The sequence below is a fragment of the Tyto alba genome, unplaced genomic scaffold, assembly GCF_018691265.1.
Source record: "Tyto alba isolate M040663 unplaced genomic scaffold, T.alba_DEE_v4.0 Super-Scaffold_7, whole genome shotgun sequence".
Lineage (NCBI taxonomy): Eukaryota > Metazoa > Chordata > Aves > Strigiformes > Tytonidae > Tyto > Tyto alba.
Genome location: NW_024881328.1, coordinates 13338255 through 13357328, shown reverse-complemented (window position 1 = coordinate 13357328; position 19074 = coordinate 13338255). Strand labels below are relative to the sequence as shown.

Sequence of the window (19074 nt, the reverse complement as noted above, 5' to 3'; positions counted from 1 at the left end):
CAGCTCTAGGATTTCATTGCAACCGAGCACGTACACCTGAGAGGCTCTGCAGAAGACGAGCGTATTTTTGCTCGCTGCAGCCAGCCAGTCCCCTTGGCAGGGTGAGCAGTTGTGTCCTTGGAGACTCGGTGTCGCGCGCGGAGAGCTGGGGAGCAGAGGGGAGACGTGTGCTGCAGAACTGGACGTGGCTTTGGCACCCCGAATTTCAGACAGATTTGATCTTACCTCGCTGGGCACCTTTACTCGGAAGCACCATTTTTCAAATGCACCCCACGGTCGGTGTGGAGCGGCACTCCCGACATTCGGGCTGGTGTGGGAGGGGAGTTGAACTGCAGTGACGGCCTTTGGCGTAATCCTCGAGAACACGCTTTTGTAACCACACAGTCCACAACTCGTGACCAATATAATCCAAACTTGAGCCTCGGGATGCAGCCGGGGCGCGGAGAGGGAGGAAGGACGTGTGCCACGGTTCCCCATCCCCACGCAGGCAGCAGCTGAGCGGGTTTCGCGTTGCGGGGAAGCTGCCCCGCGCTCCGCCGAGCCGCCCCGCCGGCGCGGCTCAGGAGCCCGGCCCCACCGCCCGTCAGCCACGGCGGGAAAGAACTCACAGGCTTGCCAGGTTGGACTGGTTTATTTCTGAATTATTCTTTACATTTTACAATATATAAAAATACAGAGTACCCCAAAAAAAATTCACAGTGTCTAAAGGCAGTGATTACAGTCTAGGTCACCTTTATACTAAAGTACGATCAAGTTCAATTGCATAGGAAGGGTGATGTGCCTTCACAACAGAGTCCAATAATACTCTCCAGGTTTTGCTGTTTTGGGGCAAACATTCTGTGTTCGCATAATATTTTCACATGCATCCAAGATCCAGTATTGCCTCTGTCACTCTCCCACCTCAATTACAAGCTAAATCCTATCATTTCCATCTCACGTACCGTTCAGCCTCCCTAAAGCTCCCTCTGTGGGAATGCTCCTAATTAACCGCATCGCTTTTAAGTATGTGCAGGTTCGGGTGTTATCCAAGGAGGGGTGTGTGGATGGAAACCACACTGCCATGCAGCTGGCTGGCTTTTACATTGTTTGACATATTGGCACTAAAAACATTTTTGCTTCAGTTATTAATGGACCATCCTTGCCGACCTCTGCTTGACTCCATGGCATGCGAATTAAGAGCATCCCGCTCACGGAGGTTTCGGGACTAGAGTGCAGTGTTAATACTTGTCATGATCAGATTTGTTTAAAACCAAACTGCGGCTGGGACTTGCAGAAAGCCAAATGCTGCTCTTACAGCACTGAACACTCCAATAGCAGGGGTGAATTTGCAGATGAGGCTGGAGGCAGAACAGAAATAAAATCAAGTTCAAGACCCAAACCTGCATTGAATGCTATTGAGCACTTATATTTGTGGCTAGATAAACAGTGGGTTGCTGGTTTTGCTCCTCCAGCCAGGACTAATGCAGACACTAAAATTTCCCAAAGGGCCCAAAGGAGAACTTTCCTGGCAGAATGGCTGAGACTGGATAAGACCCACAAACACGCAGCTCCAGGGGGGTTTCTGCCCACTTTTGAAGGCTCTGGCAATCAGCCAGCACCAAAATTTGTGGATTTGCTCGCTCACCCCAAATCTGCTCTTGAAGCCCCCTGAAGTTTCCTCCTAACAAGCTTAAGGGGAAGATTCACCTCTTTGAGTCTGGGCCTTGCTCACAAGGGCACTAAAGTGAACTGTTGGAAAAAAAATAAAATCCTTTAGACGCAGTTTACTGGGCATTTCCCCGTGATGCCAGACGGCTGAGGGGTGCATGCCCTGCCGAGCAGGCCGGCGGGCCCGCGGCCATGCCAGGGCGAGGGGAAGGTGCCGAGCCTCGGCCACGACCGCTGGCAGCTCCAGAGCCACCCAGGACACCAGCTGCCTAACTCCCATGTCTTGGTGGCTTTTTTGGACACCCCCTAAAACCCAAACCCCATGGGTTTTCAGGGTTTCTCTTCCCTAAGTTTTGAACTAAAACCGCCCCAGTGTGACGACAAGGCAATGATCATAATGCCGATCAATAACTCAGAAGGCAGTTACTAACTTCTTTAACGTGGAAGATGACATTTTCCCCGTTCTAATAGATGATGTCTTTTGCTCTAATGGTACAATATTTGTTACTCCTACTTGCTATTTTAATTTTCTTTGCACAATTACTCCCTACTTATAATTGCAAAAACAATAGAGTGATACACATGAGAGATTTGGGAGGCTTATTCAGAAAATATAAGCAGTAACAAGAATCTTTTTCTTAATCATTCTTAACCAGAATGATTTAGGGGGAATCAGCATTTCTAACTAGAAAAATCAATTTTATTTTCAATTAAAATATTATATTTCATTTACCTCGAAAGTGTTTTTTTAAACCTAATGGTGAAAATACAAGGTTTTCACAGGTTTTTTTTCTTCAATTTGTCCCTGCGGAATTTAAATACCAGCACTGCCTTCCTTATTCTAAGTTTCCTCTGCAGGCATTTTGCTAAATATATATATCGTGTGTGTATATATTATAAATATATACTGTATCTATCCACTGATAGATGTATACACTATTACAAAAAAAGAGTAAGTTGTTACACAAACTTTACATTTACAATTTTTATATATATATATATATATTTATATATATATAACTCTCCCCACACTACATTTGGTACAAAGAATAAATCAATCTCAGTGGACAGCAATTTTCTCTCCAGGTGGGCTTACCATCAGATTAACACTGGAGGCGTCAAATTGTCTGCATCAGACGTGGACTCCATTCCTACTCTCTGCTGATTTCAAGACAACCATCTCATTTTCTGAATGTAAGGCATTAGGAACAGTGGTGGTAAGACAACACACATTCTTCTCCTATAGTACCTGTACAGTTCATATATTTAAGAGCAGCCCTGGCTCATATGCTGAACTTTCAAGTGCACCTTTAGAGCAACAGCACCTCTTAAAGCTGTGGTTTGATCGTCAAGTGGTTTGTCTACTAGTGAGCTGCACAAGTTATTTCTGCTGGGTGACAACTGATCAAGTAAAGCCTGACAGCAACGGCACAACACAGCCTGGGTAACGTCATAATGCACACCGCTTCTGGAGGGAGAAAGGCAGCCACTTCCACGGAAAAAAGAAGAATAATGGCCTAATTAAAGATGTTTCCGCTACATAGTTGGCTGTAAGATTTCCATTGTATTTTACATACAGTATACCTGAATCCTACCCACAGGGACTGCAGAGAACCAGTGTCTCTAGACCAACACAGGAACTGCCCTGGGTTCCCCTTCTCTGTCTTGGAAGTGAAAGAAAAAAAAAATATATATATATACAGCAAGATGAGTCTTTTGGAAAGCAATGCTCCCGAACTAAATGCATTTCCAGTGTACTTTAAGATGGCCTTAGGAATAGGAAATCTTAGCAAGTTTTAACATCCAGCTGCAGGAGCAATTCAAACTGCTACAGATATTACAGACCTGATGATCAAGCTGCCAAATTACCTGGATCGCAAGAATATCACTGTACATGGTGTCATTAACCTGCCACGCATTAGAGAGCTCATAAAAAATGCAACCCTCACACCACATTAACATAGTCCTTAAAGAACTGCACTCTCATGCAAACATTAATTGAGTAATAAGCGTTCTGATTTCTCTTTTTCACTCTCTCTCCTCTCTCCCGGATTCTACTTTCTGCTCGAATGGAGTCTACAGACCCTTGCTGTGATTGCCAATTATATGAAAAAGGGATGAATCCATTTGGATGGCTGGTAAGAAGGAATGGCTTGATGAAACTATAACCACATGCACCACCCTTGAAGCATCTGCCCTCCAATAGCCTACAAAATATCCACCTCCTGAGCACAATGGCAGTAATGACCTATCTTGGTGAGCTGAACATTTAAATAATTTCAGCTGCTATGTGGCAATTTGGGGAAAAAAAAAAAAATCAGTTTATATCGTGTTATTTTGTGAAGCTGAAAATGGAAAAACTTTTGAAGGGGAAAAAAAAAAAAAGAAAAAGACAGGAAAAATAGAAAATTAAAATAATTGCAAGGCTTGCTTTGCTCGCATCCCCCCAAACTCCAGCTGCAATCCTGCCATGTGCATGGTAATTGCAGAATGTGTTGATACAGGGAATTTTCTGAAGGGGAAGCTCGGAAATGGCTTTAATTTTACAATGGCTAGAGTGATCTTGGGAGCCAATGTTTTCTTCTGAATCACATAAATTAGAGCTGGGAAATCCCATCCTGATAGTCTAATGTAATCATTTTCAACCCCTGGGCTACATACTTGTTAGAACTATTTTAAGTCAGGCTTTTCAGTGTTGCTGAGGGGGGTGTGGAAATTCGGTGACAGGGTGAACACAGTATGGCACGAGGCACAAAGGCATCGCTCCTCAAATGGGATTTCGGGGCCTGGGAAGAGCCCCCCTGCCCCCAGTGCTCGCGATCCTGCTCGGCTCCGGCCACTCGCACCCTGCGGGGTCGCGGCAGGATGCTTCAGCCAGAGCTCCGCGGTCTGCATCAGCTCCTCACCCCGCTGCTTCACATGCAAGGACATCTATTTAAGGGCACCTCTGTCTCGCTCTCTTCCTCTGTTCCCTGCTATTTCACCCGGTGAGACCAGAGCAGAAGCAGGACGAGCTACTAAATTAGAAAAACAACTGCTGAAAACGATGGGCACCACAGAGCCTAAGGTGTCCTCGTGGCAGTGGTAATGACCCCACTTTATTACAAATATCCCTACAGCCTTCAATCACTGCAAACTGAAGTCGAAGAAAGTAATTTAAAAATGGGAGGCTACTTTATTCTTGCCTTCTGGTCAAACCACCATAACACAGGCTTACAGAGCCATGTTGGCTTTTCCTCGCAGGAAAAGCAGTATACTTATCACAATCGACACAGTTTTTCTTCATTTCCTACCGTCTGCCTATGTGAAAGAGCCGAGTACACAGCCCAAGCTGGGCTTCCAAACAAGCAACTGCAAAGGAATAGCACTGAGAACCGATCAGCGTCGGCTTACAGCGAAATCTGAAATAAAGCGAAGACAAACGGGACTGCTGGGAACACGGCCGAGTCAATGGCCAAGCATGGGCATGGCAATTGCTCGAGTAGGATGCAGACAACAAAGCCAAGCTTGGGACCACATGGAGCTCATGCGCGTTTCAGGGTGTACTTTTATCTCATGCTCAGTATTGCAACATTCTAAAATCTTTAGCATCAGGAGTTCATTATAAATATTTAGAAACACTGAATGGTAACAGTGGTGTACTTGTTCACGTTGCTAACACATTGGATGTAATTCTACATTAAGCACCAGCAATAAGTTTCCTTTTTGCCAAACAATTATGTCAGACAAACATCTGGTTGTAGACAACATGGCTTCTGCATCAAACTAATACAGTTCTTATAGTCACAGTCACACACATACACAAAATTACATTTCAAGGCTGGATATACTGTTTAATAATGCTACCGCCCCAATTTACTTCAATAGCTGCAGCAGCATTTGTTTGTTGGGTTGTTTTTGTTCAGGAAAATTAAAGAAATATTGGCAAACAATGCACATTATTCAGTTGTGTTACTATTTCATAGAGTACTGATTGGAAGACGCTATAAGAATGTGCAGCAGACTTTCTGGGTCATGTCAGACTATGGAAACATTCCTTACAAAAATACCCTCCCCCTGCAAAGTCAGAATTATTCACTCTTTGAAAGTAAATGAACTAAAAACCAACAATAAAACAAGAGGAAAAATTAGCCCAAAGCATGGTGATTTCCCACAAGAAGAGCATGGTCTCTAAAGTTGCCTTTCCTGGCAGACACAATCAGGATCAAAGCTAGAATAAAAAGAGTTAACGCTGTCTCAGAAAAAAAGGAAAAGGAAGAAAGAAAAAAAAGCCCATGGCTCTTGTGCGGCAATCATCACATCTTTTTTTCCAGTGATATAAACATCTTTGTTTGTTAGGCACTCCAAGTTCATGTCTCCGATGTTATTCCAACATTTACTTTTCTTAGTGTCTCACTGCCTGTATAATTTTCTTTTAATTAAGACTGGAAACATTCTGGAAAGCTTCTTTGGGTAATGCACTTTGTTTGTGTGTTTTTTCTCATCGGCTGAACTGCATATTACCAAAGAAGGCTGCAGAGTGTATTTCCTGTAGTATGAAAAAATTCTGTTGAAGATACAGGATACAGGGAACGCTGCCCCAGAAAGTTCTTTTTTTTTTTTTTTTTTTTTTTTTTTTTCCAGAAACACTAAAAATAAAATCAAAAATAAAAGAAGGAAAAGAAAAAGAAACCGTTCTTCAAGTTGTTGGCACAATGGAGTCCCGCTCAGCCTGTCTCATGAGCTGTGTGTCATCCAGTGCACCATTGCTATCCTGTCCCAGGAAGGATGCTCCTCACCAGACACACACCCTGGTCCCAGAAGGACACCCATTGCCTTGCTTAGAGTGGACCCGTGTGTCGTGTGCTGCTGCATGGTGGCCACCGAGCCCCGCACATGGCCACCTCCTTGACAACGTTGGCCTTGGACAGCAATGCTGATCTTCCAGCCATAAACAACTGCAGTAGTTGAGAGCCATCTCCAGCCAAATATCCACAAAAGCTCTGCAGAATGGTCCATATGCATTTTTGTCCTTGTAAGGAGATGTGCTGTTTACAAGAAATACAATTAACCAAAGGGAAAAAAAAAAGACCCTACTGTACAATATTTACATCTAGAGGCTGGGCCAGTATTTGGTCCATAAAATCAATTTAAAAAAAAATCATGTAAGAAGTGATCCAGTCCTGTAGGATCTGTCCATCATCAGCTGTTGGTAAAAGTCCTTCCAGGGGAGGCCTCAGGCCTGTAGTCATATTTATTCAGTGTACTGGGATAATAGGTTGTCGTGTACACATTGGTTTGCTGCAACGGGTAGAAGTTGGTCCTGTCATCTGGTATCAAATTGTTCTTGTTAAGTGTCTGCAAAAGAGAAGAGGAGATGACAGGCATGGCAATGGTGCCACGTAATTAGTCTTTTCTACCTGCAGACACCTCCCTCTCACCTGCCTTCTCCATCCTGGTCTCTGTTGCAGCCACCACCGCCTTCCCTCCGGCTGGGAGAGTAAGATGGCACATGGCACTCGCTATGGGCTGGTCTGCGGGGGACCACAGCTCCTGCCAGGTCTCCTTTGGTGGACCTGTGCTCAGCTACTGCTAGGGCCAGAACCCAGAGCCTTCTCCAGAGACCCAGAGTCTCCTGGTAGATGGCGTGTTGTCTGAACATCATTGTCACACAAAACCATGCTGGGCCTACACAAAAGTTGGTGATTAATGGCAGTTCTCAATCTAATCTCTTCCAAAATGCTCGTGTTATAGCCTGCAGCTCCCTCGCCAACCAGTTGCCAAACAGCAGCTTTTTCTCTTTGGAAGAGCAGGTGTGCATTTACCTGATCTCCATCTCCATTGGTAGATATCCAGGTTTGGACCCCCCGATATTAAGTGTGTCACTTCTGTAAGCTACAGTATAAGTAACAAATCATGGTCACTTTTGGGAAAAAACTAAAATGACTTAAAAAATTTAACAACCACGTAACAATTGTTGGCAACAATAACATAAAAAATGAGAACCACAAATGCCCCTTTTACCATAAAAATCTGGAAATGGGTTTTTTCTCCCTCCCCTCTTCCCCCCCCTTCTTTGCTTTTTGCAAGAATTACTATTACTCTTCCCACCAGCAAGCAGATGTCCCCCTCTCCCCAGATCAGCCCACTGCTATGCCAGCTGTTACCTACGCACAAAGATAAAATCTCATTTTGGCAGGGGGATGCAATAATTTTACGGAACTTTCTCCTGCATCTTTATAGTAATCTGATTTCTGCGAATTTGGCTGAGGAACTTTTATGATTGTTTTTTCAACTAAGCCCTGGCTTAAATTTCTTACATGTATCCCTGGCCTATGTCGCTCCTATGTGCACCTTTAATGGTTGTCACGCAGGGAACTCACTCCTTTGATCTGGGAGTCAACACTAGGCATGTTTGCTACAGCATCCTCATGATTGGGGCACAGCACATTTAGAGAGGGTATGAGCGTGTCCCCTGTCTGCAGCAGAGAGACGGAGAGGTCTAATGAGGCAACTAGCCCTGGGACCAAACGGTTGCTCTGCCACAACCCGATGCTCCTGGGGGGACCACTTTACCTCTGTTGCCCCTCAAGACCAACACCTGATACCCAACCCAGCTCAGGGTAAAATGAGAATTAATTAACTAATGTTCAAGTTCATGAAATACCCAGATCCATGAACTTTACTAGACCCATTTAACTTCAGCCACCTAAACTTCAGGTATTGTGGCTCTGTCAGCACAGTGAGAAGTCTCCTTCCAGTATGAAGGCAGGTGCAGATGAAAACTGCCTTCTGGGGAAGCCACCGTCCCCCCGCCCCCCGCCCTGGCAGCAGTGGGGTGACCTGCCGACAGTGGGTGCCCAACTTTTAGGAGGCTACAGGTAGTGAGCGGGGTCTCACCTTGTGCACATGCCCGCTGCACAGTCAGGGCTTAGCCACAGCCCAGCTGTGACCGCTGCAATGACCAGAGATACCCCTAGGCTCTAAAACAAGACCACAGGCAGTACATTCATCTCCCAATTTCTTTGTAAGTGAATGATTTTACTGCATGGGGAGGGGGAGAGGAGGAGGAAGAAAAGAAAGAAAATGCTTTCTTTTAATCTGGTAGCAGACTGACAGCTACAGCTACCCTGGGAGCTACAACTCCCAGTTTCATAGAGGACATTAGGAGGAAATGCCTTCTTATGGCAAGAGTACCCTGGCAAAGAAATTTACCAGTTGCTGAACTACCAAATAACTTTTTTGGAAATGGGCATTACCTAAAACATTTCATACATGAGAACCGGAGAAGACCCAGACTCCTCCAGGTCTGCCTGCGATCTCTCCCTGCCTGGAGTCTAAAATGAGCTCACAGCACATCACTTGTAGGAACCAGGGAGAGAATTTGTATAGGCACATTCAAAGTGACAAATATTTCCAAGGAATGAGAATTTGTGCCCTTCAATATGAAAGGAAGAAAAGAAATGTCATGCTTTGCTCCCCGTCACCCAAAGAAATAGCGAAGTAGTGTGGGCAACAGTCTGCTGCCTTGTGCTGAAGGCTGGGAAACAAGGAAGCCAGGCTCAGTCGTCCACTGCTTGATATGCTTCCTTGGGAAATCCAATTAACTGCTCTGTGCTTCAGTGTCTTCTGACCCAGCTTGAGAAAAACATTTGAGATTCCCTGTAAAAATGCACTTTTCTAAGTACTACCACTGAGGATCTAGGGGAACTGCTCTCTGGCAAACACCCCAGGTGTTCATACTGGCTGTACACGATGACTGGCGTTTCCTACTGGTGCCTCCAGCCCAGGACACCCACTGCAGGCACGTAACCCCCACGGCCACAGTCCACCACAGCAGGAGGAGGAAGAGGTTGATTCCCACTGTCACACTCTCTGGGGTCTCTTGAAGGTGGCCCAGCATCCAGGCCTCATCTGGGTCACTTTTTGAGATGGTTAATATTCATGACATGCCAAGATTACCACCTCTGAAATTTGGCGACATCAAAACCCTGACCTGCGATGGATCCAGACCATTTTGATCTGAGGACAAAGACATCAGGACTCTGCTTTTTTGGCTTTCAGCTGGAAAATCTCTTTGAATTTCAACATGTCCCATGGTGTTTAAAACTAGCCTCTTAGACCAGACTTAACATTTAATTAACACGATTTGCATTTTTTTCCTCTCTCTCTTGCCTTACTTTCATATAACATTTAATTAGGAAAAAACCCACAACCGCTCCTTTGCTCTTTTTGGTTTTATTTTGGATGGAGGGCTTACATCTTAGGGAAATACCTTATGAAAATGGTTTAGCAGAATTTATAATGCAATTAGCTGCAAAGAATTTGTCTCTGGAAACGCTGTGATGGCAGTACTATCCTAAATCAGCATGATCAATGTGCACTGCCTTAACATTTCCCCACACAAACTTATTGTCTGTCTCGTTTTAATAAATAGATGATTAGGTTCCTTGGCACTAGATATTGGTTGATATTTTGGAGAAGGGAAATGAGGCAGCAGTGAATTTTAGAGATGTACACACACACACACACACACACTCATGCAGGCACTGCAGGAGAAGAGGTGCCTGGTTAAATCTCTCTGGGTGGTCTCCCGTGCTGTTTTACCCAGAGCTTTAACCCTTGCTCTTGTCCTGCAATTCTTCGCTGTGACAGTACAGAGTTGGCCAATGACTTTCCTTTGGAAGCTATTCCCCCAATGCTATGCTATAGGGTTATGCTGTCAAGGTCAGAACCTCCTGACTACCTGAACTCACTGGAGTTATTGTGGGGATGAAAACACCCTCCTGTGCCCAAAAGTGTTCCCACCAATATTTATCAGTCCCAACGGGAAAGGCCAAGTGTTGTCACCACTGCATAACTACAGTCAATCACAGAAACTAATGCAGACCAGGCCCTTCCTCACAGCCCCCAACTCCTACGAGTGCCTCATCACTTCAACCACCTCTGAGACAAGTCCCCAGTATTCCAGTGGCCAAGAAGTGGTTGCTGAAGACAGTGCCCAGTAAGTCCTCTGAGAAGGGACAATCCTTCAGTGCTCTTGCAGGGATTTATCTGTGGCTGCAGTAACTAAGCTGGAAAAGCAGCACAGCGAGCACTAGAGCTCAGGCTGTCCTCACCAGAGGTTTCAGAGAAGGAAGAAAGACTTGCCTGTGCTGCCTAAGCCCTTCTGCACTACCATCCTGCACCCTGCAAGGAGGCATGGCAGTCATCTGAGCACCCACCAGACCTTACTGATGACACTTTACTCTGATGCTCAACCTGTATTTTCCTCTTATTGATGTCTGCTCCCTCCCATACCGAACACTAATATCTCCCCTTGACAGCAGCTATAATCTGTTAGGACTGGTTGCTTAGTAAGCAGGATCAGAAAGAACCAAAAGCCTGAGCAATGTTTACTGCTGAAGTATCACTTGGTGCAAAATCTCTCTGCCATACACACAATGTATTTCAAGCACTGAGAGAAGTGTATTTCAGGCCCTCATTTTGGTCCTATCCTGCCTTGAGAACAAAGAAGCTTTTGGTAGTTGTGCAATCATAATATTTCCTATAAAAACTGAGGCCAGATCATGAGCTAACATGAAAATCTGTGGGATGTGCTTAGAAAAAGTGCTCCATTCAACTAATAACTAGAAAATCAACATGCATCAGTCAAATACTTTTACCTGCTTCCTCCCTTCCAGTATGAGCCATGCCATCCTGGCATATTTGTTATCACTTGGTTCTTTTCATTCAAGAACGCATTAGCAGAAGTCACCAGCACACACTAACCCAACTAAGTGGATCACTCAAAAGCAGACACAACCTCAACTACTGTCTTTAAAAGACCCTTTATTATGTTGCGTGGGCATATGATTAATATATAAAAAAAATTCTCTGACCCAGGAACTCTGCTTTGTCAAGCAGGGATGTTTTCAGATGGACTAAGATGAATATGGTTTTAAGAGAATGTAAAACAGCAGCAGCTTTCTCCATTATATGTGATCTGTCAACTAATCAAAAGGTCCAGTCTTGTTGCCAGTGAATTGCATGTCTGTGCCAAGCACAACAGAATCCTGAGTATTTCAATATTTACAGAAATATATCAACAATTTGTTATCACTCTTGCTATTGTATTAGCAATTAGAACTGGAAGAGTCTGAGGGGGAGGTTTGCAGACATCCCCACCTTGTGTGCTGCTCCGACCCCTGGTATTCATACCAGAGGCAAAGCACTGACATGCACTTGCAGGCTGTTTCTCCCAAGGTAGAGCCAAGTGTTGGATGTGTTAAACATGACTGTATTGTGCCATATGCATACATTTAATTTTGTTCAGCTTTACTGATATTTTTAGCCTAAGTAACCATTCAGATTTTCCATTTGTTACTTTTTCTCCAGCAATGCCTTGTAACTACTCCCCCAAATTCTGCCTCTGCTCCAAATCATTAAGTCATAATCCACTGACCTACTTGCTTACATTTTCCCAGATGTATCAAAACATCTTCATGTGTAACAGTATGGGACTTTCAGTACTACTCCCATCCTACAGCTGCATGCATAAGCTGTGTAAACATTTCTTATACACATAAACAGATCAAATGTTTCAATTTTCAATAAACGGTCAAAAAATTCTAAAACTTGATTTAAAAAGATTAACATCTCTCCACCCCCAATTAAAAGAAAGTCCATATAGTTTTTGAGATGCTAAAGTGAAAAGGATGCTTCTAAAAGCATTTGATACACATACAACTAATACCAAAATAAGGGCTATAAAGTAGTTCCCACAGGGTGACATGCAATGGCAAGATTTCTTTAATTTTCTCATGCAGAAAGCACTCAGTTTTCTGGAGCTCAGCTTTCTCTTTGAGCTCTAGATCTTCTTTTCTATTTTGAGGGTGGGGTAGGGGAAGTCAGCAATTTTCCCAAGAGTTTTGTAGGTTAACCTTCACCAGCTACGCAGTGCCACAGTCCCCATGAAGTTAGTGACCAAGGCTGATTTCCCCCCAACCTCACAGTTTCTCCACTATTTCTCTGTTGATAGGTGTAATTTCAGTTCTTTCACCTCCTACCCATGACACTTTCCTCTTTAAAAAAGTAAAAAGAAGAAAAAAAAAAAGTTGGGTGACCTTCCTGGGCAGCTTCAAACTACTCTGCCTAACATTTCTGATTAAGTTATCACCACTTTAACCTCCGAAGAGGTTGAACAATGCAGCACACACCTTTCCAATGGGCATGGTTCATCAGAGATGTGTCAGCTGTGCCAGGACTGCGTAGTTGCAGGTTTCCATCTTGAAAGTTTGTTTGCAAAGTTGAAAGTCCCAGTGCGCTACAAAGAAAAACTTCCCCTTTCCTTCACCTCAAAGTGAGCGCAGGCACTAAGGGACCAAGGCTAACAACTCAAATCACTGCTAATCCTGGTCATCCACTGTGAACACAGGCGAAGGTCTAAAATAAAGGTCCAGGTAGCAGACAGCAACTTTGTAGTCAACCCATTCCTCTTGGCAATAGCCAAATGAAGCCTGTGTGCATCCTGCATCATGCCTCTACAGAAATCAAGGACAACATTCCCACTGAACTCTGTCACACAATTAGCCCTAAAAGACTTGAGGTAGCCTTTCCAATTTTCCTCGGAATGGCATCCAACAGACTTCCTGTAGCAGCAGTGGGATGGCCATTACTCCCTCTCATCCCTCAGGAAAACGGAGGGATAAGGGAATTGTGCAATAATGTAATGAAGCCAAGATCCAGCATTTAGGTTCTTTTGTGCTCCTCTTAAGTTGTTTGCTTCTTGAAGTGAAATCAGATTGAGCAAAGTGCCTTTTCAATGCAGATCAGCTGTTTCATGGAGCTAGCCATTCCTTCTTGTTAACGGATGTTACTTTCTGTGTTCTAGGAACATTAGCGAAATGACTTAGGGTTGTGGAAATATATTAGTATTATGAAACATTTCCCACAGCTTGTACATCTCTGGAAGTACCACAGCAGAGATTGCAGAATTATAATTAACCAGTAAATTTGGAAATAATTAGCATAATAACATTTCAACAAAATAAACCATACAACTAAAATAACCTCTTTTGGTAATAATTGACACCAAGAAAATAAATGACGTCTGGCCCACCCACATGCTCCCTTTCTTCTGATCAACTGGATAACATAACACTGCTGTGCCTCTTGAGCTAGGCATTACAAATGACCCTGGAAAGATGGAAAGTTGCCAGAAAGATCTTATAAGACCTATGTACTTACTGCAAGCCAAGAGTGATTTTTAAGACTTCAATGATTTGTCTTTCCTATCTTTCTTAAAAATTTGCTTAGCGTTCTACACTAAACAATCTCACCTGATCCTTTTATAAAATCTCTTAAGCTCTGCCTACACTGAAGTGTAAGGTAGCAGTGGCCAGGGTTTATGAATTGAGTTTTTTTCTGATTAATTCAATGAGGCTGTTTGCAGGATTTACAGTGAAGTGTAGATGTACAGATGAGGAACCTATTTTCTATATAATAAGGTTTTTCCTCTTGAAAAGAGATACAAAAAAATCCCACTGGGACACTAAACTTATGATTGCATGTTCTTTTTGGATGGAAGCTTACCATATTTTTAGACTGGAAATTCTTTGTTCACTGTTATTGGTAAATAAATTAAACAACCCCCAAATGACGGCAGCATCTGTAGCTGTGCTCAGGTTGACAATGGAACTAACATTCAATTATAAGAAAATGAATAGCTACAGTTTTCTATAGCTGTTTGAAAATAGCTATTTTATCCTTATACTTAGGAGGGAGTGAGGTTATATTACTGCCATTTTAAACTTATAAAAACCTTCATAGTTGGCAATATAAAGGACCATTGTCAGAAAGATGCTTTGGCACATCTCTGACTAAGCACATGAGTAAGACAACAAAACAAACTGTATATAATAGTAAGGCAAACTGAAGTGAGTCCCTGCTTAGGGCTAAATCCAGGTTTAAGTATTTTTCTGAACTGGAAACTGAAGTCCGAGGAGTTTGTGGAAATCTTCCACTGGCAAGTGCAGGTGTCTAGCCTAAAGCTTGCTATTTATCCCTAGCTTGCCAGTAATTTGGTGGTGGCAACAACCATGACGTGGTGTCCAGACACAAAAGAGGAATTCAAGGCTGCCCCAAGCTGCTTCCCAATATAGCTGGAGCACAGGATATAGCAGACATGATCTCAGCTGCGTGGGAAGGTGCAAACTGTCTCCTTGCTGTGCTGCTGTGCCTTGGTGTGTGCCCTTCCTGGGTCGCTCACGTAAGGCCGACAGAGACTCATCAGTTGATCTACAGCACCTGCCCTTGTGCACGCTCCAGCACTCAGCCTAACTCACCAGAGGTATAGCCACTGCCTCCTAAAACTAAGCTTAATAGTTCACATTGGGTGCAGATGATCATCTAGAGCAACTGGGCTATACTGGGCTTCAGCTGATGGTGACTAGTAAGGCCACAGCAGCTGGCTGTAGGTCTGTCCGGGGAAGGCAGCTCTCCCGCCCTCACTGCACTTACACCAGAGCAAGCAGCCCTCAGTTTTCAGATGGTCTCAGAGCTGCTTATTCTTGTGAATTGCCAACACAAGTCATGCAGCCTGGTGCCAGCCCGCAGTGCTACATTAGACTGAGAATTGCAAAGGTGTAACTTTGGTGGGGAAAAAAAAAAAAAAACAAAAAAAAAAAAACAAAAAAAAAAAAAACAAACCAACAAAAAAACCTAGTAAAAATAGAAATAAAAGTAGAAACTGGGCCTAATTTGCCATCTGCTAACTCCATTCAGTCTCTTATAGTCATTGCTTTCCAAGTAACTCCCACCCTCTAAATAGCTGCTTTTTGATTATTTTCCTCAAGATTGCTTTGTTTTCTCCCCATGTTGCACCTCACCTTGTTATTTCCTCTCTACATTTATAACCTCCTCAGGTCATTTTCCATTATTTCTATACCAGTGGCTGTTTTTTTGACACACCTCCCAATTTAATATCTTCTGCTAGTTTAATTAACACACTGACTGCACCCTCTTCAAGGTCATTAACGAAGATATTAAATAAAGCCAAACCTCGCATTACTGCTTGCAGTGCCCCAAACAATTCCCCCCCATAGCCCCATATGTTCCCATTAACAATTGCCCGATGTTCACAGTCCACCAGCCAGGTCTCAATCTCTACAGAAGCATTCCTGTCCAAGCCAGTTTTTATTTACATATCACAAGATTATTTAAGATACCAAAACCATCCTCTTTTATTTAGGTCTTGGGACCAGTGAAGCTACATTGTTAATCAGCTGAGAATTTGCCCTTATGAACCTCAGTCTCATGCTTTTCCTCCGTTCAGTAATGCTGAAACTCTGTGCAAAAAGTGATCGTGTCTGATTTCTTCCTGCTCAGCATTAGGTCTCGGCTCAGCTGCCAATTCAGCCTAACCACCTTTCATTTCATCAGGGTATGGGATATGTTGCCTCTCAAATATTAATTTAATTTGCCTGCATATTAACACTGACACAGATTTGTTTCACTGAGTTTTCATCACTGTAACTGAAAGTACAGTCAAGTCAATCCCACTTGTTTCTCCTGGTTTCACTCTCTCGTATGGCCCTAACTCTGCCAAATTTTAAAGACCAAGTGGGATTTAACACCCCATTGATATGCTTTGTTGAATGGGGAAGGTCGAGGCATGCTCTATCGACTGTGTGCCTGTATGCTTACAGATGCGTTGTCTTATCCCCAAATCCAACCAGCATTTCCCACACAGACTTACGGAGCTACTTGTGTGACTTTAGTGCACTGGACTTTGGTAGCGTAACAGTGACTCAATTAGTGGGGAGGAAATTGGCCTGCTTTCTTACAGGCGCTTTTGTATTACCTTTGCATTTCATGGCACTGGGGGGTTGCCCAAGATCCATGATATTTATAAAGGTAATTGGAGCTGTTCATTAGCTGGTTCTCACAGACTCTGGGATACAGTCCATTTAGATTCCTTCATCCGCAGATTTTCAGTTATTTCCTTTATTCACATGCTTCGTGCCAAATCTCAGGACGATGTTAGAGCCGACTTAATGAGGATTCCCCCAGCTCTGGGGGACTACTCCTGGTTACCCTACACCAAACATATCATGCATGTATAAATGATGCACCAGGGGAAAGTGTCAACAGATGCAGTGTTGCTGCAGCCTGTGCAGCCCAATGACATGGCAGCAGCCATCACATCCTGAGCACCCCCGAGCTCTCAATTGCTCTTTAGGACAGGGCTGTCATGGTTCAGAAAAAAACAGCCCAGGTATTTTGGCTGTCCTCTCTCAGAGCTGTCAAACATGTTCTAGACATTGAGCTCTAGTTCTGAATACTGACACAGCTATCTTCATTTTGTATGCATGCAGCTCCATTTCTTTATAATTCTACTTAAAAATCCATTATTCGCTAGTGGAGCTCTTCCATAAGAATAGTGAGGCAGCTTCCTTCCAAGTGCACCACAAAGGTTATATGTTTTCTGGTATTTATTGTTTGTCTAATATTATCCTCCCCCTTTACTTTAGCTCCCTGCCTCTTTCACGGCTCTCTTTAAACTCTTCTGCAAACACATAATTAATTCCTCCTGCACATCTTGGCGGCACTGGGGATTTTCCAGTTCTGCTAATGCACATAACACTGCCAGCCAGAGCTTCGAGGAGACAAGGAGAGAAGAACCACTTCAAGCACCTGGACCAAGGGAGAACCGTTAACTTTTAGCAAATGGGGCTAGGGTATATTTGAAATATTCCTCTCCTGACCAGTAGAGGGAAGTCATGTAAATACACAGCAGTCAGTGCAGTGCGATTTTGTTATTCCCATTCCTGCAGTTCTTCTTCGTTTAATTCTCCTTCTTCCAACACAGGTGGGTGGGTAGGGGCAGATATATGTCAACCTCAGAGAAATTAGGAAGGGCAAAAATTGCAAGAAAAAGGTAATATCAATTATTAGATCAATGAGTGTAGCTGGAAAAATCAGATAAACTTTTGAACATATCTGTCTGTCTTGAGGTCTGAAATAGCAGCTAACATTCAAAAACCTGCCAGTTTTTTTCAGCTATGATTGATCTAATTAAAAACAAAACAAAACTTGCCTGCCTACAAACCCGTCTTGCCTGCATCTACAGATTTTCACAGCTGCAGTAATACAACCCCAAAGAAAGGCTAGTGTGAGCATCCATGATGACTAGCCTAACCTGTAAGAAGGCAGAGCATGGACCATATCCCTGACCTGGGCATAGAGGGGATACACCTGGTCATACAATGAAGAGGAGAGAAGGATGAAACAACAGAGAAAAACATGACATGAAGCATCTGCCCCCAGTGTCACTTAAAACTTCTCAATATGGCTTAAAGAGGAAAACAAGAAGTCATCCCAAAAGCTGGAATCTCTCGAAATTGTAGGGGGAGGAGGCACTATGTGGATTCCCACCCCACGGTGAGCAGCAACAGCCCTGAGAAGTAATGATGGGTTTGTATGAAAAGCAGATAGAGCAGGGACCAATACCCATCGGTGGATCGTTGTGAGCATCCCAGAGGGAGCAGGAGCAAAGAAACATTCAGAACTGAATTAGCAGTTTCCTCCACTCTTAAATAATTTGTCTGTGAGAGGGAGCTATCTGTGGCTTGCACACAGCAACCCGCTGTGCCACTGCTGCCATGGGGTGAGGACACCTCCAAGACACACACATCTGCAGGCACAATCATCCCAGACCAGCCACACCTCCAGGCATGCTTGACTGCTCAATTTGACTGGACCCAGTGATATAAAGGGGGGAAAAGACACTAATAGATTTTGACTGAGACGCACCACTTAATCCTTTTTTCCCCATCAGTAAGCTTTCTTGCTTTCCCTTCCTAGCAGGCATTATGTAAATTGAGAGTCCCCTGAAGTGATATTTGCAACTGCAGGATCATACAAGAAAGGGCACAATGCTCCTTTTCCAATAGAAACCCCTGCCCCTACTATTCTTTTTTGAATAACACTATACTCATGGTAAGTACTAAAAATATGTACTCTACCATTCAAGCACTTAATGTTCTTAAATGCCACTTTGTTCAGGGGAAATAGTCTTTGTTAAACATGAAATTCACTGGGAACAAAATTTATGTTTCAATCTGATTTACTATATTTTTATATATATATGTATTTATTTTTTCCAGCTGATTACATCAGCTAAATCTCTCTCTAAACCACCATGCAGCTAAAGCAAATACTTAAGGGAGGCTGTTAATAACTTATTGATGATGTTGGGTATCATCAACTGCTGGCTTATGTCTGAACTTTACAGCCACTTCCTGGGGTGTGAATGATGCACAGTGAAAGGGTCACTGGGAAAAGAAAAAAAGCTTATATCACAGTGTTATCAGTGTATGTGCTGTGATCACTGCAAATAAATGGGTTAGCCAATTTCAGTTGAAGTAGCAACATATCAAATTAAGTGATAGGACACTGAAGCCCTAA

General features: G+C 43.5%; 1 protein-coding gene across 8 annotated transcripts in view; it reads right to left on the bottom strand.

Moving 5' to 3' along the window:
- Nucleotides 1-5281: 5281 nt before the first annotated feature.
- The window catches only part of SEMA5B (semaphorin 5B), a 270332-nt gene continuing 256539 nt past the window's right edge, over nt 5282-19074 (bottom strand). For 7 of the 8 annotated variants that reach the window (XM_042784212.1, XM_033003408.2, XM_033003410.2 and 4 more), the window contains one exon: nt 5282-6984. In XM_042784212.1, the coding sequence (XP_042640146.1) occupies nt 6829-6984 (156 nt within the window). In that variant the 3' untranslated portion in view covers nt 5282-6828. Of the gene's footprint in view, nt 6985-7451; nt 7522-19074 lie in introns of all 8 variants that reach the window. The other variant, XM_033003412.2, reaches the window with a different exon arrangement.